Raw genomic sequence first — 27,123 nt, 5'->3', positions numbered from 1 at the left:
GATAGAGAGGCCCAGAGTATGCGCTCCTCTTTTGTTCTTGATCTTGGCAGTGTCAGGAAGGGCTGGGGAAATTCTTGGAACCGATACACTAAATGGAGCTCACAGCAGGTGCTGTATGAGGCAGGGGGAGGACAAAGGGGTGGTGGGAAAGGGGTTGGAATAGACAATTGCAGCCCAGCATGTATATGTGTGTCAGATCCCCTGGCTTCCAAGAATTCAAAGTGGAGTCCAGTTTATAACAACCCGGACATGAATATTCTGTCCCGGCTGGGAAGCCACTTAATCTTCCTAGGAGGAGGGAGAGCGAGGCAGATAAATTCCGGTGATTACTGACATGACATGGTTCACAAATGTCACCTCTTACAGACTGCTGTTCCGAGGGGGTGGAACTAGCCCTGGGCTGCCATCCTCAGTTTTTGTGGCAATGACGGACATTTATTTCTGTGATGTTATAGCCATAACTAGGGTGATTATACATTCTGTTTTGGTCGGGACAGTCCCTTTTATAAGCCCTGTCCCGGACTTTTGTGGCAAAACTGAGCATTTGTCCCATTTGCTCTTGCCAACTGATGATCAGTTGGCAAGAACAAATGGGACAAATGTCCAGTTTTGCCAGAAAAGTGGGGTGCCAACCCTAGTGGGGCAGGAAGGAACGTGCGGGAGGAGGGAGGGTTTGGGCGAGCAGCTCGGGCTGGGCTGGCCCTGCATGGGTGGAAAGGGCGAGTAGAATGGGCTGGCCCCATGTGGGCAGGGGGGGACCCTTGGGCTAGCCCCAGGCAGTGTCCCATTTTCCCTTTGGGGAAATATGGTTACCAGGAGCCATAACATTCCATGCTAGTGGGCTCAGTGTTTGACAGAGATGGTCTGTGCCCTTTGGAGCTTGACCTTTAAATATGACTGATAAAGCTGTGAATCCCAGCAGTTTGTGGTGGGAGGGGGCTGAGATAGGAATCAGGGGATGGGGAGAGTGATATTTGCAAGGAGGCGGATTGTGTGCATTTTAATTGATTATGTAGAGTCTGATTTTTTTTTGTTTCTTTTTAAACTGATCAGGCTCAGGACAAGCTAGTGTCTGAGCAGAGACGAGTGTGGGGAAGCAGCCAAGAGGAATGAGCTGCGAGGAGGGATTGGACAGGACATGAGAGTGAGGTTGGCTGGTGTGTGGCCAAAGGGAGCCTGCTGTGGGCACAGGGGTTCTGTGTGTGCGAGGAAAGGCCCAAAGGCGCAGTGGGAGAAGGGATACAAAGAGAGGGCCAAGTGTGAGGAGTGATTGGGAGGAAATGAGGGCCTCAAGCCCAAAGGGGCTCAAATCCCTTTACAATCAGATTTTCCTCAAGCAAAAAGGTTTCCTAACCCAGAGTTAAGATGACAGTTGCAAAAACAATAATTTTAACTGACTCCAGCATTAAAGATGAGATCGCTGAAAGGCCAGGAAACTCAGTGGTAACTTAGGTTCCAACACAGACCCTATTCTGCCCTCTACTTCACCTTCCTACCACAGACCCTCCCCATTTCGCATCAGTCTCACTCTGCCTCCCCCTTCTGCTCTTTCACCAACCTCCACTCTGACCTCTTGTGTTTATCCTTTACAATAGGGGATTTCATCGCAGGATCTTGGGACACACGTGGGATTATGCTGTTCACCACCACCTAGCTACTGTGTATTAGTCTAATGTCTTCTTTGCTGGCCAACATGCTGTTTGCCCATGTTGTGTGATCCTGGAAAGAGAAACCTGTTTGTAAAGAGCAACATCACAAAAGGTTCTGGTTACATGGGGGGATGCTTCTCTGAAACTTCTGAGGCCCCCCTCTATTCCCACTCCACGAGTCAGCAACCCTGCTGTTCTCCTTCCCTTCCTCAGCCCCTCTGGCAGTAACACACTTGAGAGGAATGCTTGCCACTTGCAGAGGCCTTCTCTCAATCAGTGGGGATCTTCATGGGGAGGGTCAGGTCTTTCTGTGGCTCCTTGCTCCCCAAAAACAAGTGGTAGTGCCCATTTTTGAACTGGAGACACCAGAAAGCTTTGCTGACAGCAACAGCCCAGAATGTATATGTCAGAGGTTCTCAAACTGGGGGTCATGACCCCTCAAGGTTGTGAGGTTATAACATGGGGGGTCGCAAGCTGTCAGCTTCTACCCCGAACCCCAATTTGTTTCCAACATTTATAATGGCGTTAAATATTTAAAAAGTGTTTTTAATTTATAAGGGGTCTCACAGAGGCTTGCTGTGTGAAGGGGGTCACCAATACAAGTTTGAGAACCACTAGCATCCCTGCGTTGAGCTTAACGAGACATTGTGGCCTCCAGACTGGTGCAGCCAGGGAAGCTCCCGAGAAGAGTTGTACCGGCAGCAGACTTAGATTGCGTCAGCAAGCCATAACATTGATGGTACCTGTCCTGGGTCAGACAGAGAGTTTGGTCAGGCTTTGTTTGAGGAGATAGGGTTTGGCCAAACCACTTCCTATTTGTAAGGAGCTGGTGCTGGAACATCAGGGTAGAGGAGTTTGTGGGTTGGTGTTGGAATTATTACTGGGAAGTTCCTGACTGGGAACATTTAAATTCCCAGATATAATGTCATGGTAACTTGAATTGTTTGTAGAGGGGAGAAATTCTCAGCCTTAGCTTTGTGTGCTAGATGGAGATTTCTTTGGTTTCTCTGGGAAAGATATGTAACTGCTGTAGGTTGTCAGAGAGTGACTCAGCTGTGAAAAATGTAACAGATAAAAAGATGACAATCAGTGTAAGCTTGCCCTATATTCCTACTTCTTTATTGTTCTTTAAGTGGAATCACTGCATGTTCATCTTTGTACAAGGGGCTCACAGTGCAAACACGTGATGCAGTTCACGTGGAATTGACCATAGGAGAGTTATATTCTCTGGCTGTACTATTCACAACACTAGGCTTGGCAGCAGGATGTGTTTTAAGGGATTTGAGTGAAGAAAACTGTATGTTGCAAATCTTTGTGAATATTATTAGAAGAGCTACACATTTCTACCATAACTCAGAAAGATCTCCTTTATCATGTCCAGACTTCCCTGAATAATTCATCTGAGCATGAGCCTGATATGTCAGGGGAAATGTATTTCTGAAAAGAAGGAGGACTGGAAAAAGGAGGGGAGACCCAAAGAAAGTCCAGGTGCTACAAGGAGCCATGCGGTGACTCGATAGGGGGCGCTGTGCCCGCTAGCGCTGCTCTCCCCAGTGTTGCAAACAGTGGCGCTAGGGGGCGCTACGTTATAGGGCGCGGTGGTGGTGGTGATTCCGGACTGTGTGGGGCTGCAGTATCTTCTTATCCGTTGGGTGGGAGTGTAACAGGAGCAGAAGCAGAGGACTTGTGGCCCTTCTAGCCGCTCTGGCGAGATGTCTATGGTATGGGACTTGCCTTGCCTGCCGCCACGTTGACCGCGTCCGCTCCCTCCCTTTCCCGGAACTGCTCTATCTCAACAGTCGAATTCTATGGTCCCAGCGGCGCCTGTCTGCCTCGCGGTACAGAGACTCTATAGTTCCATTGGTGGGCGGGCTGAGAGGGGCATATCATGAATATTCAGAAGAATTAATGAATATTCATCATGTAGTGCCCGGGGCGGGGCAGGACGCTGGCGAGGTGACGGTCTCGCTCGGACTCTGGCCCGGGCGGCGGGGCCCGGCTCGGGTTGCCCCGGACTCATGGCTGTCGGGAGCGTGGCGGTGGGGCGCGCTGGCGGCCGGTGAGTGGGAGCGAGGGCAGCCGGGGGATCGGGGTTTATTGGAGAGGGATATGGGGGGCGCGTTGGTTGGTGGAGAGTGCGGGGGATATGGGGGCACGTTGGCTGGAGGGGGCGAGGGGGGCGCGTTTTCTGGCGGGGCATGCAGGGGGCACGTTGGCTGGAAGGGGTATGGGGTGGGGGCATGTTGGCTGGAGGGGGTATGGGGTGCTTTGGTGGGTATGCGGTGGGGGCACGTTGGCTGGATGCCCCCCCCCCCATACCCTCTGCCAGCTATTGCGCCCCCCCAGTGGTTGGCGGGGGCTTGGGGTAGGGGACACATTAGCTGGGGCACATGGGGAGGCATAGCTGGAAGCAGGGAGGGAGGAAGAGGAGAGGGAAGTTGTGTGGTGTCCAGGATCCTAGGGGCCAGTCCAGGGCGGTGTGGGGCTGATTCAGCTGCCTGTGGGGGACTGGAAAGGAGCTTGAGCGTGTTCTTATATTACAGAGATGAGGGCCATACAAGTACCTAGATAGCTAGGGAAGGGGAGCTGGCAGAGCATGGGTGGTGAGGGGGGTCCATTGGGTAGCAAAAGGTGGTTGCTGGGGGAAGAGCTGAGAGAACCTGGAGGCAGATACCCAGGCTGGGAATGTGATGTAGGAGATGTAAAACTAGCAAAGGGAGTGTGACCCAGAGAGGGGGGGAATTGTTGGAGCAACAGAACAGGAAGATGGCTTTAGCCTCAGCACTTCGGTTAGACTGTAGGATCCAACTCAAGAGTCAGGTGGGCCAGTTTCCCAAGGGATTGTGGGCTTTACCCCTCCCGTAGATGGAATCATCTCTTTTTCCCAGTTCAGGTATTTCATTGGCAGGACAAGTTAGATGCATCTTGCCAGAATGTAAAATAGCCACACTTCTTGGGCATGCGCTGGAGGTAGATCTAGAATGCTGGAGCAGCAGCTTCTCTGATTTACACTCAGTGGTGGGATCAATCCCACCATCCAATCATGGGGCCTGGATCCTGCCTGCCGCATGAAGCATGATGTGGGGCCAAGCCTATCCCTGCCTGTAGAAGGGACGGGAAAGGATTCATATTCTCCAACATGAGGAGCCATCTTGGCTTCTTTCCTTTGGGACACTCCAGCACAAAAGCTCTGCTGTGGAATCCCTGACTAATGAATTCTTATGAATACACTTGACCCCTGGCTGGCCTCGGACCAAGCAGGTGTATGTTCTATGTGGCAGCTCTGCAGTTTGTTCTCTTGGCATATAAAGTCCTTTATTTTGAGGATCACTACACTTCTGGTGCCCCAAGGCTAGCCCTGGCCTCTCCTGCAACTGTCACTGGGGATATGAGGCTCCACCATTGAAGTAGAGGAAGAATTGATAGTCTGGTTCCAGGGAAGCAGGCTCTGGGATGGGGTGGAGCAGAGATGGCTACTTCTCTGTAAAAGGCAGATTACATAGCGCACCTTCAGGAGGCCAGTGCCTGCTGGCTAACCTCACTCTCCTGCTCTTTCTCTCTCTCAGCAGGCCCCAGCCCCAGCTGGACCTACAGTTTCTGCGACGCTTCGGGAAGATCCAGGCCATCTTGTTTCCCAGATGGTCCTCCCAGAATGTGCTCATGTTCCTGACCCTGCTGAGCATTGCCCTGTTGGGTGAGCTAGTGAATGGCTGGCCTGGGTTGGGCTGGGCTGGGGGACAGAGGGGAGGTGTGCAATTCCAGGCCTTTCATTGGGGTATGCTTCTTGCCCCTCCTCCTCCTCCTCCACTGTGCCTCCTCAGCCCTTAATTTTCCCTCTGTGTTTCTTGTTGCCTCCCAGAGCAGTTGGTCATTTACCAGGTGGGATTGATCCCCAGCCAGTACTACGGGGTCCTGGGGAGCAAGGACTTCTCTGGGTTCAAAACCCTGACTACGATTGCTGTGATACTCATCATACTCAATTCCACGGTAAGAGTGGCATGTGCTCACAGAGGGCTAGGGAGAGCAAAGAGGGATCCTATGGTAAGACAATAACCACCTCCTCTCCTGCCCCCACCCTGTCTGTCCTCTTAGGATGGGGAGCAACAGATAGGGACCCTATAAAAAAGGAGAGTCCTCCCTAGGTTGCAGCATGTGCTCTCAAGCCTGGGATTTGTTGGTCAGACCAGGGATCCCTTGTCAGCTTTACTCCTGGGGGAATTCTGCACTACTGCACGTGTGCATAATTAATGAGTCATGCATATTTTAAACTTTTTATGCAGAAAAAGCTTCTGCTGAAATGTTGCTGCAGTTCTGCCTTTTGCTCACCAGATGGCATAGTGGCAATAGAACACAGCAGCAGCTCCCATCCAGCTAGGGAACAAAAAGCGCCTGCCTTCTTCACAGCGCCTGTCAGGCTGGGTCAGAAGACAGGGGCTATGAGGAGACAGACAGCGTGGGGTGCTGGGGGAGTCAGACAGGGTCTCATAAGGGCTAGTGTGGGAGGACAGACTGGGGCAGGGGCTGAATGGGAGTGGAGGCACAGGGCCAGAGGGGGGAGGGAGGTGTAGGGCCACATGGTGATGAGGGGGGGTGCAGAGCTACATAGGGGCTGAGTGGGGGCACAGAGACACATGGAGACGAGAGGGTGCAGGGACACATGGGGAAGGGGGGTATGGAGCCATATAGGGACAGGGGGAAGAGTGCGGGCCACATGGGACTGGATGTCTGAGTGGGGGTGGAGGGACACATGGGGGTGCAGGAATACATGGGAATGGGCAGATGTGCCTGACTGAATGGGAGAGGCGTGGGTCTGCATGGGGGAAGCTTGCTAACAATCCCTCCCCACCCCACAAAAAACACCTGTTCCACACTTTTCCCACCCATACCCAACAGCCCTCCAAGTTCACACTCAGGCTCCTTCCCAACAATTTACTTTCCTCTCCCTCAGCTCCTCCGTTACCCCTGACTGCCCCGAGTCTTTGCACTGCTTCTGAGGAGTGCGGGAAATACAGTTCTGTATTGTAGTTTAAATGAATTATTACTTAGAGTTCTGTATTAATATGCCTAGTAAGGAATCTATTTGTCAGAAAATGTTTTCTGACACCTTTTTTGTTGTCTGTATTGTTACAGACATACTTGCTGAGAGGTATTTTGAAATAAATAACCCAAAATAATTGAAACTGGTGTGATTCTGTTGTGTTGTTTTGACAAATAAAATATGCAGAATTTTGCAGAATTTGAAAATTGTGTGCAGAATTTTTAATATTTTGGCACAGAATTCCCCCAGAGTACAGCTTGCAGCGTTGCTCTTGGAGCTTAGTGCCCAAAGGGAGGGACTGGGACTCCCTTCTGCCCTGTGCAGACAGCAGAATGTGGAGTGGGCCATTTCGTTTTTTATTGCTGATTCATTTTGGATTTGTATCGTTAAATGATTGCTCTCCCTGCCCCTCTTTCTGTCTCTCTTTGCCTCATCCCAGCTGAAAAGCTTGGACCAGTTTATCTGTAACCTGATGTATGTAAGTTGGAGGAAGACTCTCACCGAATACCTTCATGGCTACTATTTCCAGGGCCAGGTGTATTACACCCTGAACGTGCTGCGCGAGGACATCGATAATCCGTAGGCTGTTCGCAACTTCTTTCAGCCTCTTGCTTGGTGTCTCCTGAACTGCTTCTCGCTCTTTGGCTGCCATGTCTGTGTATCTGGCTGCCCTTGGTAGGGGGCCGTTTTGAGCTCTCTGTGTGTGTGATTCTGTTCTGTGGGTTTTTCTCTAGGGCTGGGTGGCCTGGGCCCCTATCTCTGTGCCTGGTGGAAGGCAGTTCCTGATAGAGAACTCTCTTCATTGCCAGAAGATCTCACTGCCTGCAGGTTGGCAGAAAGTGCTGTTATTTCTGTTGGTGGATCTTCTTCTGTGCTGCCAGGTCTTACCTGCCTCATGCTGCCCCCTGCTGCCCCCACAGCCAACTCCCTCCCTCAGGGCCTTGCTTCCCTCTCAAAGACCCTCCTCTCCATGGTAGGGATGTGAGATCATCCTTTGGGCTGGTGCTTTGCCCAGGGTAAATCCTTCCTCTTTGACAGGGCTCAAATATGGAGCAAGGAAAATCTGTCCACTTGAGGCTTAAAATAATGAGACTAGTTATTTGCACAGTGGTGTTGGTTATAAACGAGACCCCATGTGCTGCGCAATGTGTTATCCTGTGGCAGGGACCTTGGAACCATACAGCTGGTTCCCCTCCGCCCTCTTCCCCTCTCTCCCCAGTCCAGTTGGGACAGGCATCTTTGTTTGTTTTGATTTTAAACTACCCAGAATTTTTAATTGGATGCATGTGTTTTTCTAAAAGGTTTTGACAGCCAGGCAGGGGTCAGCCGAGGCTTTTGACACCCAGGAAAGGCTTGGGAGTTGGCTTTGTTTCTTGCAGTAAAGGCCTTTAGAACTCGAGAAGGGGGGGATATATCTTCTCTTTCCCAACCCCTTTTGGGCAGGGTCAGAGGTGACTTTGAACTTGGGAGTAGTGGGTGGAGAGTTGAATTCCTCATAGTTCATCCCAGCAAACTTTGACAACTGGCTTCTCCATTACACCCCACTGCAATATTTGCCATTGCATCAACAAGCAGGGAGAGGAGGGATATATTAGCTGGATGATCCTGCTAAAATGATGAGCAGCTAAATAGTTAATGTTGCCATTTGAATTGACATCCTTAGGCTTTTGAGAGGTCACTCCATTTAGCTGTCACCCCTCCTAGAGCTATTGTTTCAGGCTGCCTATAGATTTGTGTAGTCACTGTTAGTTGCACTCATATCACGGAGAGAAGAGGGGCTTTTATGCATTTTTTTTTCAGATTCTGAACTAAATATTTGTGGCAAAATAAAAAAACAAACCAATTCTGTAGCTAGTTACATGGCTGCATAATGACATTATGCACAGCCCTGCCTGAGGAATGGGTATTTCAGACTTGGATAACTAGTGGTACAATTCACTTCTCTTACTGGTGACACCTCCCAGGGAATTGAGCTGAGCCCAGAGATAGTTACAGGAAATGATTGCTTAATGGGGACCATAACTCTTGTTAATGGAGATGACTTCAGGTAATTTAGTCCTCTCAACTAAGAGGATCATGATCATTCTGTAATAAAAGTGATTTAGCACCACATCTGTGTGGGATGGAGATACAGGAGTGGCACTGAACTATGATTCTCCAGCCATGACTGGAGCTGCCGCCAACCTCAAGAAATGTTTGTTGCTGACAAAACTTTGCACTAGAGACCAAACGTGCAGAAACAGGTTTAGAAAGTAGTGCCTAAGGTCAAGATACCTGGATGCCTCGGTAGTGTGATAGGCAGCCAGTGCAGAGCATAGATCAAAACCAAAAACTCACGCACACCCAGCTGTTCCTTCAGGGAAGGAACAGAGATGCCCCTCACCAGACTTATCTTAGTCAGATGTTTGCTTTTAACTTTGGGATGTGCACTATATAATCAGGGCCCCCTTGGTTCCTCAGCAACATGGGACCAAATCGTATGGCAGCAAGTCCTAAATTCTGCGGTGGAATGAATTTATTGTATCGCTATGGAATACATTTCATTCCCCGCCCCCAAACAAATGTGTTCTGCTATGGCTCATAATTGAAAATACTCCAGGAAATAAATGTCTGATGGGTTTTCCTCAGGGATCTTCCCCTGCACCAGGAGATTAGAGGCTAAGCAGTAATGGTGAGGTTAGCTCACACAACTGGGGACTACCTTTCTTTCTTTCTCTCTCGCTCCCCTCTGCGCTGGGGGGAATAAGTAGATGGGCATCGTCAGGGTAACACATCCAAACAGCTCAGGGTTCTAGCAGGGTATCTGAATTAATATTACTTATATGGAGCCATAAATGTTGCTTAACAGATAAAGGAAAAACAACATTCTTGCCCCTGGTTTCCAGTCTAGTTAAAATGTAACTAGATGAGAGATGGTCACAAACACTTGTGAGTAGGGAGGACAGTAGCAGTAAGATCAATGTTATGATGGGGCAGCACAAAACCACAAAGCTGGTGCTGTTTTGGGGTTGCAGAGGGAACATGTCAAGAGTTAAGGAGGGGAGAGTCTCCCTCCCCCCGGCTCTGGGGAAGCTGTGCCTCCTGTACTGTGTTGGTTCAGGGCACCTCCTTCCCAGGCAGATATTGACAAATTGGAAGGAGTTCAAAGGAGAGCAGTGAAAGTGAGGGATTGATTTATGGAGAAAGTTTTGAAAAATATGTGTAGCTTGCATAAGGGGCCAGCCTACACGCTAAACATAATCTGGTCAAGCCGCTGATTACAGCAGCGTCAGCCTTTGGCAGCGTGGATAGGGCCCCTAATTGTGTTGTTAACTGTGTATGTGTAATCAGGCTAAGAGGTCTGGAAGTGACTTGGTGGTTTTGTAGTGCCAATGGGGCTCCAAGAGATCCCTAAGTAGGGGCAGGGTTGTGAGCACCAAGAAGGGAGAAGGAACATTGTGCTTGGGTGTTGTTAATGGCAATAAGTCCTGTCAGGTTGTGGAACGGTTTTGCAAGGGAAGTGGTGGAAGCCCCATTACTTGCTTCCTCAAAAACTGGATTGGACAAAACCCTGAGAATAGACAATGGAACAGCCCTCCCAAGGGTGTGGGGTGGAAGCGGTGGGGGAAGGAACTAGGTGCGTCCTGACAGGGCTTTATTATTTCTTGTTCTGATTTGTTCTTGCTTTCATACTTGGCTTTAACAGTGTTGTTTTATGTCGAGCAGAGACCAGCGAATCAGTCAGGATGTGGAGAGGTTCTGCAGACAGCTAAGTTCCATGGCCAGTAAACTCATCATCTCTCCTTTTACACTGGGCTACTACACCTATCAGTGCTTTCAAAGGTAGGATCTCTGCACCTTCCCATTGGAGTACTGAATCTCTTAGAGCTGCTTTCATACCATTCCCGGGAGTGCTACGGTTCTCAGAACTCAGTGGCTGGGAATTTGAATCCTGGCTCTAGCACATGGTGTGGGATTCCTGGCACTGATTTGGTGGGGATGACTCTGACTATGCGGGGGGCGGGTAGAGGTCCTAGACCTAGTATACTGGGGTTCATGTGTAATAGTGGGGTGAGTATTGCTGAGACTACCCTCCCAGTCTAGTGTGTGGCCTTTCCTGGGTTTGCTAGCTAACCTCTCTCCATCTTCCCCTTTAGCACCGGCTGGCTGGGCCCAGTAAGTATCTTTGGGTATTTTGTCATTGGGACAGTTGTTAACAAGGTGCTGATGAGTCCCATTGTGTCGAAACTGGTGCATCAGGAGAAGCTGGAGGGGGATTTCAGGTGAGTGGCTGGAGTCTTGCTGTCACTGACCCTTCCTTTTTGGAATTGCTCTGCTTAATGCCAGCCTGCTCAGTCCCTAGTCCAGTCCACTCAGTGTTTGACCCACATGTGGCTAATCTCCCCCCTCCTCTGACTAAGCAAGTCAGCCTGCTCAGCTCCTCTGAGCCCACAACCAGCCCACTGAACCCAGCCTCAGAGACCCCCATCTGGGATCAACGCGCTAAGCCCCACCCATCCCTGCCACTAGAGTGTGACCTGGTGAGACAGCGCCCCTTGGTCTCCGTTGGTCCAGCCATCAGTGTTTTCCACTGATCCCTTGCTGCTGCTGCTGTTAATTGCAGTGAGGTGCTGTGGAGTAGAGGGAGCATGGAGCTTCTGTTAAGTTGGATCTTGATCCACATTCACCAAGGATGGTGGCTGAGACTTGAGGCATTCCTCTTCCTCCCACCACACACATGCACTTACCTTCATGATGTACCTGAAATCCCCACACACCACTTAGGTCTTCTAAATCTCTCCTTATGCTTCAGGGCATAAACTGGAAGGGTATTGGTCAATGACGAGGTGCATTATAAGGGTTTGACAGCTTCCTCTGAAGCATCCAGCATCCGTCACTGTCAGAGGTGTGGACAGCAGAGCAGATGTGCCCATTGGTGTGATACGGTGAAGCATGGGGATGCCGGATTAGATGGGCTCATTGATCTGATCCAGTGTATCAGAGCTACTGGGCTAGTAAACAAGCTATGGGATACTGGGCTGTCCCAGCAAGTGGGATGCCAGTGGTCCAGTGTGATTGGTGCAGAAGGGAGGAGACCAAACTAGACCCTAAACTGACCTGCTCTGATGGTACCTATGTATAGGGCGGTGTAGTGCCCTTCTGAATCTTGCTCAAGGCCTCTGGTCCTATGTTCAGGCCCATTCCTGGGCTAAGAATCTGTCGGGTCACTCAGCATGATGGCAGGAGCAGGGATGGATTTTTCTGTTGCGGGGATGTTCATTGTGTAATCCGTGGGGTGGTCGCATCTCACCTTTTGGTTTGCGTTGTGCAGGTTCAAGCACATGCAGATTCGTGTAAATGCAGAGCCAGCTGCTTTCTACAGGTAAATGATGGACTAACCTGTTTCTTCTCATCTCTTCTCATGGATCCTTCCAGCTCCTAGAGTAACTGCTCAGTTCACACATTCCAGAACAGTAAGGGAAGGGACCTATCCTATTGCTTGCACTGCCTTGTCCTGTCCTGTTTGTTTAAGGGCCCTTGTCCCTGCCCCCTGTGTCTGGTACCAAGTCTCTAACTTGCTGCTCTGCTATGATCCAAGTACAGGGCCTGTGCTGGGTCCTACAGTTCCTTTAAGAAAAAGTGCCGGTAGGAGAGTTTCCTAGACCTGTAATTATGCCACAGTGCCTTCCTTTGTGTTCTGCACAGCACCTGCTGTCAGTGGTCAATAAATAACCCAGGTGCATTGAAATCCTAGGAGTTGGAGAGGAACAACCCTTTCCCCTCTCCCCCTTCTTCAGGGTCCAGTTTAGGATTATTCTATGGCCTACAGACCATTTTCTGGTGCATCAGTCTGGGGCCTCTTCTACTGCTCTGGGAGACTGTTCAAGGGCCTCATCCTATCCTGTTAAGATCCTCTCCTGAGGTCTGTTCTAAGGTTCCCTTTCCCTAATTTGATCCCGCTACTCTCTCCTGTTTCCCCTTTGTTGTCAGCCCAGCTAGACAGACTTCAGTTCTTTCTCTCTCTCCTCCTAGCTCAGTCCCTCTGGCCACCTTGTTGCTCTTCTCTGAACTGCATCCACTCTGTCAATGTCTGCTGCTACTGAGGTGCCCAGAACTGAGCGTGCCCTGCTAGGGGGGACCTGCCCAGTGCTGTATGGTGTCTGCAGTGCCTCCCAGCGTTGTACCAACAAGCTCTTTACCCGCCTGAACCAGATCATTACTAAAGATGTTGCATCCAACTTGCTAGAACCCTGATGTCTGTGGGCCCCCAGCTTGATAAGGTCTGGAGTGGAGTGCCTGGCTGTGGGCTATGAAGGTCAATGTTCCCCTGACCTTCTAGCCTTAGCATTATGGGATCTTGTCACTGGGGGACAACAGGGGCTGCCCCATTTTCCAGCCCTCCCTGTCTCCATTGTGTATGTGGCTCACTGGCCTGATCTGGTTGATCACCTGTAGCGCTTCTCCCTCCATCGATCTAGCCCAGTGCTGTGCCCATGTGGTGATAACAATAATGGGAGCTGGGGACAAGTATCTTCACTGATGTATCATCTAGATGTGCTGTGAGCCAAGTTGGACAATATGGTGGTAAAAGCACCTGCACTGGACCTATACTGGCAGCTCCACCGGGGTTAGCCCCATGCGCCGCTCCGCTGGGGCTAGAGTTGGTAGAAATTCAGCGTGGACACAGCCTGCGTTTGAATACTAAACATCTTATCTTTTTCTGCTTTTCACCACCTGAGGGCGCTGTAAACATTGTGAATGAATGGAAGTAGCTGTTGCAGGCCTCAGCCCAGGTGATTTGGTGTGTAAATGGAGCTCTCTGGTGCAAGGATCTAGGCTCCCAGTGTGCAGTCAGAGGGGTGTGGATCTAAGAGTCAGCAGTGACTGCGACTATATGAGCACCTACTAAAGCTGGGGTGGGAGAGGAGCCCCCTTCCAGGCTTGAAATCCAGTCTTAGTCAGACAGTTCCAGGGACATGAATGCAATAGACACAGATTCACCTGGATTAGCTATGTCAAGTACTTCACGGTTTGGCTTCTCAGGATGTTGAAAACCTGAGCCAAAGTGACCCGCAAGAGACCAGTAATCAGTCCATTGCTGCTCCAGCAACGGTTATAGAGCAGGGGCCAAGGTAAGGCCTGGGCATCTTGGTGGCTAGATGTCACCTCCGCAGCTCGTCTCACTGCTTCCCTTTCTGGCTCCAGGAACACTGCGGTGTTTTGTCCATCCATTCCAGAAGGCTCTTTGTTCAGGTGCATGAAGTAGCCCCACGGGCGCCCTAGTCCGGTGTTGGACCTTGCTGTCATCACTTGCATCTTTTTTGCCCTCCATGTCTAATAGAAATATCAAGGTGCTCTGGCAGATTCTTTCTCAGGGCCACCTGCCTCAGCTGAGGAGCTCCTCAAAGGCACATTCACCAGGCATCTGGGTATTTAGTGCTTAGCCACCACAATAACATTGCCCAGATACTATGGTGATGGGCATGCTCCAGATAACTACAATAGTCCTGCAATGCTTTCATCACTCTGCAGTGCACCCAGTATGTGATGGCTTTGGTAGATCCATGGCATGCTACTGTCTTGTTTTGCAGAGCTGGGCAGGTAGAGCACATGAGAACTGACCGCCGGTTGCAGAGCCTCCTGCAGACACAAAGGGAGCTGATGGGCAAAGAACTGTGGCTCTACAGTAAGTGAAGAATTTCCTTGATTTGCAGGGGCATGTGGCAGCTTCATCAGGATAATCATCAGGGCTGGGGAGTGAGTCCCCAGGGACATATAGGAGTGCTGGCTACTCCTCCACTGCTCCTGGCTGCAGGAGGCCATACATATTGGTGTACTGGCACCTCAGGTGTTTGTTGTGGGGGCATTGCCTTCCTAGAGGAGAACCCAGGAGAGAATGACATTGGGTGTCACACTAATGCCTTGGGGGAGACACTGGCAAAGCCAGAGGACCAAATCAGGAAACGGGTTCTGCCGGAATCCAGACTCTGAGGGGAACAGGTGGCAGCAGCACTTGGGATTTCAGTCATCCACACTAAGGGTATGTCTATACTTACCTCCAGGTCCAGCGGTAAGCAATTGATCTTCTGGGATCGATTTATCGCGTCTTGTCTAGACGCGATAAATCGATCCCGGAAGTGCTCGCCGTCGACGCCGGTACTCCTGCTCGGCGAGAGGAGTACGCGGAGTCGACGGGGGAGCCTGCCTGCCACGTGTGGACCCGTGGTAAGTTCGAACTAAGATACTTCGACTTCAGTTACGTTCAGCTGCGTATCTTAGTTCGAAGTTGGGGGTTAGTGTGGACCAGCCCTAAGAGTGTCAGGGAAACTGTGCTCTTGGAAGGGAGAAGGGTTGGTGGAAATGAACGGGAGCTGTTCTGAGGCCATGTCTGTGTAAAGCATGTCCCTTTTGCCCTGGTGCTGCCTGGAAATCTTGACTGTGTTCCTCATTCTAGCCCTGCCTGAGCCAGTCCCTTAGTACTTAGGATCAAGGGCAAGTGAGTGACTTGCCTTCAGGATAGAATCTCAAGCTTTGCAAACAGTGGAGTGGTGTATGTGGGAATTCTGAACACTTGAGCGTTTCTGCCTTTCCTGTGTTCCTTAGGAAGGTCAGTGATGTAAGCTTCCTGCCCCAGCCAGGTCCCCCGGATATTCCTTCCTGCGTCCTGGCTTGGCTGGCCACTTTGCTTCCCCATATTTCTAAGAGACAGCGGGGGCTCTGGCATTTGGAAACAAGTAGGCTGGGTGGATTTTGCCCTGTCTAAGGTATTCTGGCTGTGTGGGTGGTGGTATCTGGATGGCTTTTTCTCCACTTTGGTGCCCTGGCTGGGGGAGCTTCATGCCAACAGGTTTCATCCTTGTGATGTGGGTCTTTTGCTGTCTTTTGTCTTGGCCCCCAAGGTGTAGTGTGAGGCGTGTGAATGGGGGGAGGGGAGGACTAGTTCTGTTTGGCCTCAGAAATTGGACATGGGTTTGCCTGGGACAGAGGGTGCTCCCTGCTTATTAACTCCTGCCAATGTGTTTATATCCAGTTGGGATCAACACCTTTGACTATCTGGGCAGCATTCTGAGTTACGTGGTGATTGCCATTCCCATCTTTAGTGGTGTCTATGGTGACCTGGATCCAGCACAGCTGAGCGCTCTGGTCAGCAAGGTGAGTTCAGCACCATCTCCCAGAGGAACGTTTTCCATGTGCTGCGGTTCTTCCCCTTGCACCCTGCAGGACATTAGGCCAGGGAATGTGACGAAGCACAGGCTGACCCAATCCTGAAGGTCTGGTGCTAAATCCAAAGAGAGCGATGTGCTGTGCAGGGCTGGGCTCCAGCGGAAGGTGTGGCTGGTATTGAGAGCAGAGTGAGCAGTGCGCTGCGAGAGGCGGTGCTGGAGGTTGGGGGGGTGACTGCCCCTCGGTAGGGATGCTTACTTCACTGGGTCACATTCAGGATATTCTTTGCCAATATAAGGGCTAGAAACATAGGCCCTGTGCCCGCAAACTCTTAGGTGTGTGATTGACTTGGTGCACTCACGTATGGAGAGCTAATCTCACACACAGGCATTTGCAGGATCAGACCCTCCTTTTTTTAAACGAAATGTTACATACTGATGAGACAGCACGAGGCATCGGAGCAGGGCTGGGCCCATGTAGCACTGCTAAGCCCACTGCTTCTGCTGACTGAAGAGAGGCTGCAGCAGCTGGCTGCTCATGGAACCAAACTGTCCACAAACCAGATTCTTGGCTCCAAAAGCCCCTGTGTGCATGGAACTGCTCTGTCTAGAAGGCTGATCTCTCTCCCGCTTTTGTTGCCTCACTAGGCCCCTAGGGAGGGGCCTCCAAATCTGACTGGTTTCCATCTGAACAAAAACAGTCTGAGACTGGTAATGCAGATCTAAAAGCAGCCAGCTCAGCGTTCCAGGCTGTGTAGCAGAGACATGCATCCGAGAGTAGCAGACCACTTCCAGTACAGGGTGGGGGGGAAATGGTCAGCGTGACACCAGGGAGAGGACACTGACCCCAGTGCTGGCAGGAGTCGCAGTGCAGCTTAGCAGGACTCATGGACGTGCTAACCGAACAGCTGCAGCCTGTTTATTCAGAATTCCGGTGGTTCTTCTGATTGTTCCTCTTTCGCTTAAAGCAGTTAGAGGCTTTAACCCTTGGAGTACTGAGAGGAGCTCCCTTCTGGCTGGGATTCCTAAGGCATCAGTGTGAGGCACGCGTCCAGGGCTCTAGGGAGTGTTCAGGCCAGTGGGGATTCCTGTGGGGAATGAGTCCTGGTGCCCTCTCCTCCCCGAGTCCTACTACCAGGCCCCCCGGCCAGGTATTGGGTTTGCAGTGGGCTGATCATGTTCCCTACAGGGATGGCCTTATAGGAGGCAGTTTGCTCAATGGCTGTGGGGAGAGAGAAAGGGATACCGGGAGGGATCTCCCCTGGGTCAGTCTACAGGCTGGTGCAGGTGAGCCCTGTTAAGTCTCTTGTCCGGTGCCGCTTTCTCTGTCGTTTGTCCCCCTTTGGGTCATCACTCTCCTAGAGTCTGAGCGACTGTACATGCCCAACTGTGATGGCTGCCCCTAGCTGAGAATATGGTATCCCATTGCTGCTTGCTTGCTGGCTGTGAGGGCAGGCACAGCCACCTCAGCTCTGGGCGCTGCTGCCCCGTCGCCGTGCTAACTCTTCTCTCGGCGTGTGATTTTCTGGCAGAATGCCTTTGTCTCCATTTACCTCATCAGTTGCTTCAGCCAGCTCATCGATCTCTCCGCCACCTTGTCTGACGTGGCTGGCTACACACACAGGTGAGAGTTGCCCTCCCTTAATCCTGTCATCAGGAGAGGGAACCTTCTTGGTGCCCCAGTGCAAGGCTTCTGGGAATGTCCCAGTCTGCGGCTCTGGCAGAAGTGGGGAAGCTTGTACCCTAGGCAGGGCTCCTTGGAAAGGGATGATTGCTAATGTGGGGTTAGCTTGTACGAGGTGTCATTCTTAGTATGAAGAGAGCATCCACAGACCCAAACCCAGATGGTGCTAGGCATGGTCCGTCCATAAACCTAGTGCAAGACTGCCCTTGCCCCAGAGAACTCGCACTCAAAGATCACTGCCATGGGCCCATTTGGAACCGAGGTTGGCAGGGAGCGCTTCTCTCCAGAGGCTGGGTGCTGATTGCCTATGACTGGAATCCCCTTGCCAGAAGAGGCCACTGAGGAGGCGAGATGCTGAGTGGAAGGATAGCTCTTCCTTTAAAATATGCCTTAGTCGCAGCCCACTAGTGTCCATGTACTTTCTAGTCCAGTGAGTAGTTTGCAATGGAAGGCACTGAACTGGCTGCATCTCCTTCCCAGCATCCCTCCTAAAGCTCCCCATGATGCCCCCTGCTTAGGAACTCTGGGTAATTAAAAAACAAAAGAGAACTCTTTTTAACCTCCTTCCATTCCCCCACGAGTGAACGTCCTGTCAGTGGTTCAGCCTGGCAGCTCTGTAGGGTAGGACTTGCTCTGTGTCCTGTACAGCCCTGAGCACGTTGCATTAAATACAATCTGTTAAGAAGGCCAATGAGGACAGGAGCTGGAAGGTGGGGAGAGGGCTGCGGAGTCACGTCTGTCCCTCTTGCTACCCCCTCTGTCTTACAGAATTGGGGAGCTGCAGGAGACACTGCTGTCTCTCTCCAGGAAACACCGTGATTGTGAATCAGAAGACAAAACCAACTGGGACTTTGAGAAGTGAGTATCTGTGGCCAGCCTGAGCTTGGGATGGTAACTTACTGTCTGCAGCTGGGTTTCCAGGCTGTGGGAAAAACTCTCACGTTCATCAGGCATTTTGGATGTGCCTCTGGGATGATAAAATAGGGTTTCCTCCAAACACTGCAGCCTCGGGTCCTTCTCCCTTGAATTCCCCCAGGGGTGCTATAAGGAGGGGCAGAGGTCTGCATCCGGTGTGCCTGAGGAATAGGCACAGATTAAACAACCATTGGGCATGTCCCTAAAATCTCCCCGAGGCAGGGAAGTATGTTCATATCACTGGAAAATCAAGGAATCTGTAGCCTTGGAAATCAACCAGCTCAATAAGAGGCAGGTGCTGGTAGCCAGGTGTTTGTGAAAAAGCCCTTTGAGGCCAGCAAGTTGAGCCCCCTACAGCCAATGTATTCATAGTCATGTGATCTGTTACTGGCTGCCTCCTCTCCCCTCCAGCTGTCACGCTCACCTGTCGCATCGTGTTTCAAATTAGTTTATAAGCTGTTTGGGGCAGGGAGCATGTCTTCATGTGCGTGCATGTACATGTAGCACCCAGTACAGTGGGGTCCTGATCCCAACTAGGATTTCAGGGCATGACCATAGTGAAAATGGTAAATAAGTCTCTAGAGAGAGAGAAGCTCTATCTAGTCTGCTCCGACCCCAGCAGCCAGTGGGATTATTCTTGATAATGTGTTCTCCAGGGCTTTGGCCAATTTCAGGCTCCCTCCGGTTCCTCAATATGGGGCTCTCCTTCAGCATTTTCCTTCTTGCTACTGTCCCAGATCATCACATCCTATCGGACATGGCATCCCCTGCATTTGGTGGGTGTTTCTACACTTTTGAATGTGTTCCTTCCATTTGTGGGATTAGTACCAGTACTTGGAGGGGTGGGGACCTGACGGCGTGTTCAGGGGCGTGGGTCAACCTTTCCAAACCCAGAAGTCTAAAGGCAGGCCTGAATCAAAGTGGCCTGCCTTTCGCGGATGAGGACTGCAAGCCCCAAAGTCTGAAAATCCTGGCCTTGGCCTCTAACTGTCAGATGCCTCTGGCCAGCAAAGTGACTTCTATTCCTGCCATTTCTGCTGCCCCTGTGCTCCCGGATTCCTTCCTGCTGGGTTCCTGGGCCTGAGCAGGTTGCTGAGGAGATGGATGGATTTGTTGCTAGCTGAGCTCAGAGTGCAGTTCCCATTGTTGTGGGCAGTGAGGCTTGAAGCAGAATGAGCAGTTTGGTTCCTGCAGTCTGATAGTTTTTGACTTGCCGTCTGAGAAGATTGGGTCTGGGAGCCCCACTGAGTATAACTTATGTAATAGCAGCCACAGCCCCCCCACAGGATCTGGGCCCTTTTGTGCTGGGGGCTGGACAAACATCTACAAAAACAGCCTCTACCTCAGAGAGCGTACGCTCTAGATAGATGAGTGAGGGGAGAAGGGACAGTGGGATCTAGGTCTCGTATTCATAGGAGGGTGTGTGTGTTTTAAAAAGTTATGACTGAATCGTCCACACTCTCCATCTCTTGTCCTGTCCATCATTAAGTCGCTGATTCCTTACACATTGTTTTCCAGCTTGAATCTGTTTAATTCTGGATTGAAGTGCGGCCCCGCTATGAAAGGGCCTCATAAGGTATGTCTACACTGCAAAGAAAACCCTGTGGCAGTGAGTCCCAGAGCCTGGGTCCTTGAGCTTGCACTACGGGGCTAACAGTAGCAGTGTAGACTTTCCCACTTGGGCTTGGAAACCCACCCCCTTTGCCAGGTTTCAGAGCCCGAGCTCCAGCCCAAGCAGTAATGTCTACGCTGCTATTGTTAGCCCTGTAGCGCGAGCCCTGAATCAGCTGACCCAGTCTCTGAGACCTGCTGGCATGGTCTTTTTTTTGTTTTTTTTCCAGTGTAGACCATCCATGGGGGCTGTGTATTCCCAGTACAGCCTTCCAGAGCTAGCAACTGCTATGGCAATGTTTCCACAAGGTGGAACTGGAGATCACAGTTCGTGGTTACCCTTTGCCAGAGCCCCTGCTGCAGGCCAGTGGCTTGTGTGGTCCATGCTGTGGTTTTGTGCTGGGTCACTGATGAGCCCATTATTTCACAGCGTAGCTGGTATAAATGACACCTTGGTACCCCAGTAACTGGTGCTTTCTAACTCCGAAGGCTGGAATCTGTTGAGTTTTTCAGTAGGCACCAGTCGCCATGATATCTAGGCCCTAAATATGACATTAGGGGAGGATAAGTCATTTGAAAGGCATCTGCTCCTCACCACCTCAAGGCTCAGTCACTTACCCTTGGCTCTTTTCTTCTCTCTCTGCCTTGGTTTCTGGGCTCCAGTGGTCCTGGAGAGCAGACTGTGCTGGGGGATACAGCCTTCCTCCTGGAGCGAGTCTCTCTCTCGGTTCCATCCTCGGACAAGCTGCTCATCAAGGACCTGGACCTACGGATTTCCCAAGGGAACAATCTGCTGATCGTGGGGAACACTGGCACGGGGAAGACATCACTCCTGAGGGTCCTTGGTGGCCTCTGGGAGAGCACACGGGGTAAGGATGGTGACTCCTCCAAAACCTCATCCCACTAAACGGAGGGCAGGAGCTGGTGCTGCCCCAGGGAGGCTGGTGGGTGGAACTTGCGTCACTTGTGGGAAGTTGGGGCCTGTGGCACTTGTGAGTGTGAGTGCTGTCACTGGTGCATTCGAGCTGTCCCCTCTCCCGTATGCTGTGGTGTGAACTTCTCATCAGTGCACTCTGCTGAGCACCTGACCTCTGATCCGTGGAAGCGTGATCATTACCTAGTGCTTGCATCTCACTAATGCAGGCCTGTGCACCGGGAAAGGGCTAGAAGGTGAGCTTGTGAATTGGTGTGACTCTGTCTCTTGGATCTATGCAGGGAACATCCACATGCTGACCTGCTTTGGCCCCCATGGGGTGGTGTTCCTGCCACAGAGACCTTTCTTCACAGATGGAACCCTGCGAGAGCAGGTGAGTCAGTTTGGTGCAGGGCTCCCACAGGCCGGCCGCACAAAGCGTGACAGTCCCAGTCCCTAGTTGCACTCAGAGCAGATGAGACAGGACAAGCAACCCCAGTGCTAGGAAACTGTGGGCTGCATAAAGGCTCATAGGAGAGAGGACTGGTGATAGCTCATCTCCTCGTGGCTGAGTTCTGGGCACAGCGTGTGGCTGTGATGAACTCCATGTCCAGTTTCCTCTGACATGGGTCTGTGTTTGGTTTGTTCAACCAGGTGATTTATCCTCTGAAGAAAATTTATCCAGTTTCAGGTGAGTGGAAATTAATTGAAGCAGCTACTAAATGATCACTGGCTGCACCTGTCCTGTACACCCAACTGGCACATTTTTTTTCCAGCCCAGCCACCTCCCTACCGGTCCGTACATTAGCAGCACTAACTCATTCTGCTTTTGCTGCCCTTAGCGTTTCCTTGAAAGCCTTATCTGTGTCTGTAGTTCAGCTCCATGCTCTCCATACACTTCCGGGAGGAGGATTCACTCTTGTGAACAGCCCTTTGTGAAGCCACATTGGCCGTTGCTTGTCCCTTGTGCTTGGCATCATTAAATTTAAATAAAATTTAAATTTAAATAAAATAAATTAATGGAGATATCCTATCTCCTAGAACTGGAAGGGACCTTGGAAGGTCATTAAGACCAGCCCCCTGCCTTCACTAGCAGGACCAAGTACTGATTTTGCCTCAGATCCCTAAGTGGCCCCCTCAAGGATTGAACTCATAACCCTGGCATCATTGTTCATTGCTACTTATGTATGGAATCTTCTAGGATTCCCTGCTGATTTCCATACATGTGTGTGGAGTGGGGGAAGTACTCAAATCACCCTTACTACACTTCTCAATTCCCCCAGATTCTGGATTAGTCAAACACTGAGTCTGCACCTTCTGATCAGTAAGAAGTAGGTCCATGAAGGGTATCTTAGGAGTGGGACGCCCCCATGAGAATAGGATCAGTTGATTCAAGTACTCGGGGTGCTGTGGATTTTCTCTTTCTCAGTGCTGTAGTAGTTGCCCACAACACTCCTTTGTTCTTTGTAATGTTACCCAACATATTTCATCACCAGCCCCCTTCAGAACCAAATTGTCTTATTGTCATGGTAAATAATAGATATTTCGTTAGATTTCTGAAAGCACCTTTCCCAGCAGATCTAGGGGGGTGTGTGTGTGTGTGTTTGTGTTTGTGTTTGTTTAAAAAATATATATATACACACACAAAAACAAAGCTTAAAAAAAAAGTGCTCCGCGAAGTGCCCATCCAAAGTTTACCCAGACCACAGGGCTACTTGACAGCCCATGACTGGACGTTCCCGCTCCTGGATTTGTTGTGTTATCCTTCTGTTGGATGGCGGGGATTTATTGCTATACCATGGTGGGCTGGACAGTCATTTCTTGTAACTTTTATTGTGTTTTATGACTGCTCCACAGAGTATAGAGCCTGCCTAGGGAGCCTATTCTAAATAAACTTACCCCCTCACAAAGAACCTGAGAAAATAGCTGGACTTTGCATTATGTCCTGAAGGCAAATGAATCCTGGTTCTGTCAGACCCATAGGAAGTGTGTTCCAGAGTCAGCCCTGCTGTGGGTGGTATCTCTTCCCCCCCTTCCCCTCCCCAAAGCACACCCCTGTGACCAATGTAGCCAGGAGTCAAGCCTTGTAGGACTCTATCAATTATAACCAGACTGGAGTCTGATTGGAAGCCAGTGCAGACTGCAGAGCTCCAGTGTAATGTTGTCTGAGTGAAGTAATGCCCAATAAGCTGGCAACTACATTCTGCTTCCAGATAGGCTGGGGGCATAGCCACATGTAGAGTGCATTGTAGTTGCCTAATGTCAAGGTGGCAAAAGCTAACCTCACTTCAGAGAGGCACTTGGTAGGTACATGGCTCTTCTGCTCAGCTTCCACATCAGCTCACGTGTCCATTTTAGATTCCAACTGGCTGGCTTGTTTTAGCTCTGATATAGTCCCTTCATTTGTTGGAACTTCTTGTTCCCCTCCCAGAACTCCCCTTTTGCCTGTGTTCTGACCCCTGGGATTTCCCGGCTTGCAATATGGGGGTTAGAGCTTTGAGGCAGTCTTGCTTAAGGCATGTTTCTGTGGCAGTTGGGCACCATCAGAACTACTGAACCCTTGGTCTCTGTGTTCGGGCTGTTTCTCCTCCCTTGTTCTCCACTGACCTAGGCTCTAGATACAGTTCTGAAACCTCTGCCTAGAGTGGCAAGTCTGTTCTGTTCATGGTGTTGCTCCTGGATGTTGGTGTTTAACCTCCCCTGCATGTGGTGGGCTTGTAGGAGCTGCTTGAGGATTAGCCTTGGGCCGAAGGTTGGAGTGTGAAACCTGCAGCTCTTCAGTGGTTCAGACAGTCAAAAGTTAGACTTTAAATGACTTTATTAAAAAATAAACAAGCCACCAGAAACACTCATGGGAAGCAGTGGGAGATTTGGGCCCCTGTTGGCCAATCTTTGGTGATCCCACGAAGGTGTTGCCCTAGTGGTGCTGTTGTCCTGGACATGTTGATGATGCTCTTTGTGTTCTAGGGTCTGCAGATGATGAGAGGATCCTGCAATTCCTGGAGCTAGCTGGGCTGGTGAGTTGCTAAGGGAGCTGACAACAGCATAACTGGCCTGTGCTATCACTGGAGGCACTGGGCTGTCCTACCTCTCCTGGCAGGGGGCAGCACAGTGCTGAGTGTCATGTGCAGGGTGTTCTCTATAACCTGGACAGAACCCTCCCACTAGGCTCAACAGAGGCAGAGTATTGCCTTGGAAGGTGCGACACCAGTGAGGAGGTGGGAACGTACCAAGGGCAGGAGTGACACTGGGTTGGGAGAAGGATTGTCATGGGAAGGTGAAATCAGGAGGCGCGTTTGTGGGGGAGGTGACTTTGGGAGAAGGATGGAAAGGGATTATTGAGGACAGCACTGGGGACAAAGGGAGTGGTTCTATTCAGGCTGTATCTGCCATGGGAGGCTGTTGGTCAGAGCTGGGGACGTGCTCAGATTTTCATTAGTCTCTTTCCTGTGTCATTTGCAGTCTGATTTGTTGGCGCGCACAGGGGGTCTGGACCAGCAGGTGGATTGGAACTGGTAAGGCTGGTGCAGTGTCTGAGGCTGGGTTTGTGTAGATCTCCTGGTTAGTGGAAGTGAGTGTGGAGCAGTCACACAGAGCTGACCTGACTTCTGAGGGGAATATCCTCTGCATCCAGCCGCACGGGGTAAGGGAATGGTATTTGGGAACAGATGTCATTTTAGCATTGAGAGTCGGTTCCTGCCCCTAGCGTCTGAGTCTGATAGTCCCACATAGGCACATCTGCTCCCAAGGCAATCTGAGATCCCTGGGGCTGCAGAGCCACCCCTAAGCTCTGAATCTGACAGCTCTGGGTGCCGGGCTTGGAAAGGAGTTGGCTCCCTGTGAACGTGGCGGGGGGGGTGAGGGTGGGCTGAGTGCCTCTGCAGGAGACTGCTCTGTGATGCAGACAGTGAAGATGGCTCACATGGTTCTCTAGTGTTACTGATTGCCAGAGGGTTCGGTTCATCGGCAAGTTGGTGCTAATTACTCCTCGTTCTGATTCTTGTCTCTGCTGCAGGTATGACATCCTGTCCCCAGGGGAGATGCAGAGACTCTCATTTGCAAGGCTCTTCTACCTCCAACCCAGATATGCAGGTGAGTGACGGCAGGCTGGAGAAGAGCAGGTATTTGTGCAGCTGGAGGGGTAAACCAGCAGAGAGACTGTTTAGAAAACCCCCTTTCCTTTGCCAGGAACTGTCTGGGTCTCTTTGCCATCAGTCATGACTTCCTGTGTGTACCCGCCAGCTGCCAGATGAAGTGTGCATCTGTCCCAGTGAACATATTTATACAGTCCCATAGTTCAGGGTGCCTGCTGGACCAAAGAAGTGGCAAATATCTGCCCTAGGGAGCTTTTGACTGTTAGACTAAACTGTGCAAAAGAGGATGAACAAAGGTGAGGGAGAACCAGGGCTCCCATTGAAACAGAGCACAAGAGATGCTCTCCTGTGTTGTCGTCTCAAATTCTTTCCCACAACCTTAATATATTAAAATCTGTGATCAGTGCCCTGGGTGGAGGGGGACTGCAAAGGACAGGAAGGCTAATGGGAAGACATGTGTGAGGAAGAGGCGTTTGAAGGCGACTCAGACTATATGGTGCACAGGGCCATTGAGCATGTTCGTGGCTCAAGGGCAGAACAGGAAAAGACACCAGGCTGTTTGTGGGCAAAGTGACAAAGGGAGAGAGTGAATTGCCATGGGACGGTGTCTCATGAAGGATGGATTGAAAACACTCTTTCCCTGGAGCTCCTACATAGGTTGTAGTGAGCTTCCTCCTATTATAGGGGCGGATTGTATCATCTGTTATTACGATTGCCTGATACTCGCCATTACAAGACCCTGTTTTCAGTTGTTTATAATTTTTGCCAAACATTAACTATTTAGGCTGAAATCTACTATGCTGGGTGTCTGCTCAGTGTCAGAGGGCTTCCCCTTCTGGATGCTCACAAGGCTGCTGTGTCTGGACCCATGTGCTGGATCTGTGTACTTATAAGCTCTCCTGAGTCTCAGTAGGCTCCAGCCACAGTCTCTGGCATGCTTTCCAGGCACTTCTGGGAATGGGATTTCACGGTCCAGCTGCCCTGGGCCTCCAGGGCCATACTTTGGAGCAAGGCCTTGAAGTTTGGCAGGGAGATGGCCTTTGGGTCAGGGATGTGCCTTTTGCCATCCTCCAGGAAAATCTGCCCAAATTTAGTCAAGTTATAAGCCTTTCAAAAAATTGCAACTTGCACCTGCTCATTAAAGACTTGCTAGAGCTTCAGAGCTAGCTTGGCAGAAGAGTTGATCTGTATTGGATATGCTGTAGCCTAGGGCTGAGTCGGACTTTCCCTACAATTGCTGCTGTGTGAGAACTGGGCAGTAGAACTGAGAGCAGAGAGCCTGTCTCTCCTGTGCTCTCAGTGGGATGAGGAGCCCGGGGTGGGTAAGAGACAGGAATGGGACAGGTTGGAGGGGACAAGGCAGAAGGGGTCAAATCTTAGTGGGGGAATGGCAGAAGAGGCTGTGCCCTCTAGAGCGTGTTCCTTCCAGAACCTGCAGTGGAACCCATTGCTCTGGTGTCAGCAAAGATCTGTGAAATCCACTGGTAAAGCGTTTCACATCCCCCTCTAGTGCTGATTACACGGGCAACCTTAATACTGCCATTTCCTGACTTTTGAGAGCTTGACTTTGCAATCTTAATAATGTACTTTCAGTGCAGATTTGTATGTGTCTGTGTGTAATATAGGAGGTAACTTGAGTGAATTTTTTGTTCATTGTGTACCGTGGACAAAGTGATAGAGCTGAGTTACAGTATTGAGCTTTTTTGCCTCCATCAGGTCCTCTGGCCCACAGCGAGATAGTTGTTGGGGAGAAGGTTGTGACTGCGCTCGCCACTAGATCACTTCCCCTCCAGGGAGAAGCTTGTGCATTAATTATTTACAGTAACTGTTGGTGATGAGCATGTAGTGTTTTGGCAGGGGGAGTGTATCTATATTCCAAGGGGAAGACGGGTGTAGGGATTGAGTGGTATTAAGTGGGGGAGGAGGAAGAGATGCCAAGTGGGGAAAAATGATCTCATCCTTAGCTCAGTTTTTTTATCCAGCTTGTTTACCAGGGAATTTCCTACGTGGGGGTGAGTATTCAGCAAGGCTCCCTGAAAGCTCCACCGGGGAAGCTTGTAACCCCACTTAGTGCAA

General features: G+C 50.7%; 2 protein-coding genes across 13 annotated transcripts in view; one reads left to right on the top strand and one right to left on the bottom strand.

Annotated features, from left to right (window-relative positions):
- Positions 1–27,123, bottom strand: part of BBOF1 (basal body orientation factor 1) — a 1,057,902-nt gene that overhangs the window by 760,326 nt on the left and 270,453 nt on the right. The gene's annotated exons all lie outside the window — the stretch shown is intronic.
- Positions 3,374–27,123, top strand: part of ABCD4 (ATP binding cassette subfamily D member 4) — a 27,619-nt gene continuing 3,869 nt past the window's right edge. Inside the window, exons 1-17 of one of the 11 annotated variants that reach the window (XM_065593345.1) lie at positions 3,374–3,487; positions 5,219–5,343; positions 5,509–5,636; positions 7,127–7,266; positions 10,393–10,509; positions 10,824–10,949; positions 11,999–12,049; positions 14,259–14,353; positions 15,698–15,819; positions 17,363–17,454; positions 18,283–18,372; positions 20,704–20,909; positions 21,256–21,347; positions 21,608–21,644; positions 23,921–23,970; positions 24,416–24,468; positions 24,969–25,045. In XM_065593345.1, the coding sequence (XP_065449417.1) occupies positions 5,310–5,343; positions 5,509–5,636; positions 7,127–7,266; positions 10,393–10,509; positions 10,824–10,949; positions 11,999–12,049; positions 14,259–14,353; positions 15,698–15,819; positions 17,363–17,454; positions 18,283–18,372; positions 20,704–20,909; positions 21,256–21,347; positions 21,608–21,644; positions 23,921–23,970; positions 24,416–24,468; positions 24,969–25,045 (1,510 nt within the window). In that variant the 5' untranslated portion in view covers positions 3,374–3,487; positions 5,219–5,309. Of the gene's footprint in view, positions 3,709–5,215; positions 5,344–5,507; positions 5,637–7,126; positions 7,363–10,392; positions 10,510–10,823; positions 10,950–11,998; positions 12,050–14,258; positions 14,354–15,697; positions 15,820–17,362; positions 17,455–18,282; positions 18,373–20,703; positions 20,910–21,255; positions 21,348–21,607; positions 21,645–23,920; positions 23,971–24,415; positions 24,597–24,968; positions 25,046–27,123 lie in introns of those variants that run through there. The other 10 variants (XM_005301575.4, XM_065593344.1, XR_010600698.1 and 7 more) reach the window with 10 other exon arrangements.

Source organism: Chrysemys picta, chromosome 4 (assembly GCF_011386835.1).
Source record: "Chrysemys picta bellii isolate R12L10 chromosome 4, ASM1138683v2, whole genome shotgun sequence".
NCBI classification, from domain to species: domain Eukaryota; kingdom Metazoa; phylum Chordata; order Testudines; family Emydidae; genus Chrysemys; species Chrysemys picta.
The sequence above is the reverse complement of the archived record's forward strand: the minus strand, read 5'-3'. Positions and strand labels throughout refer to the sequence as shown.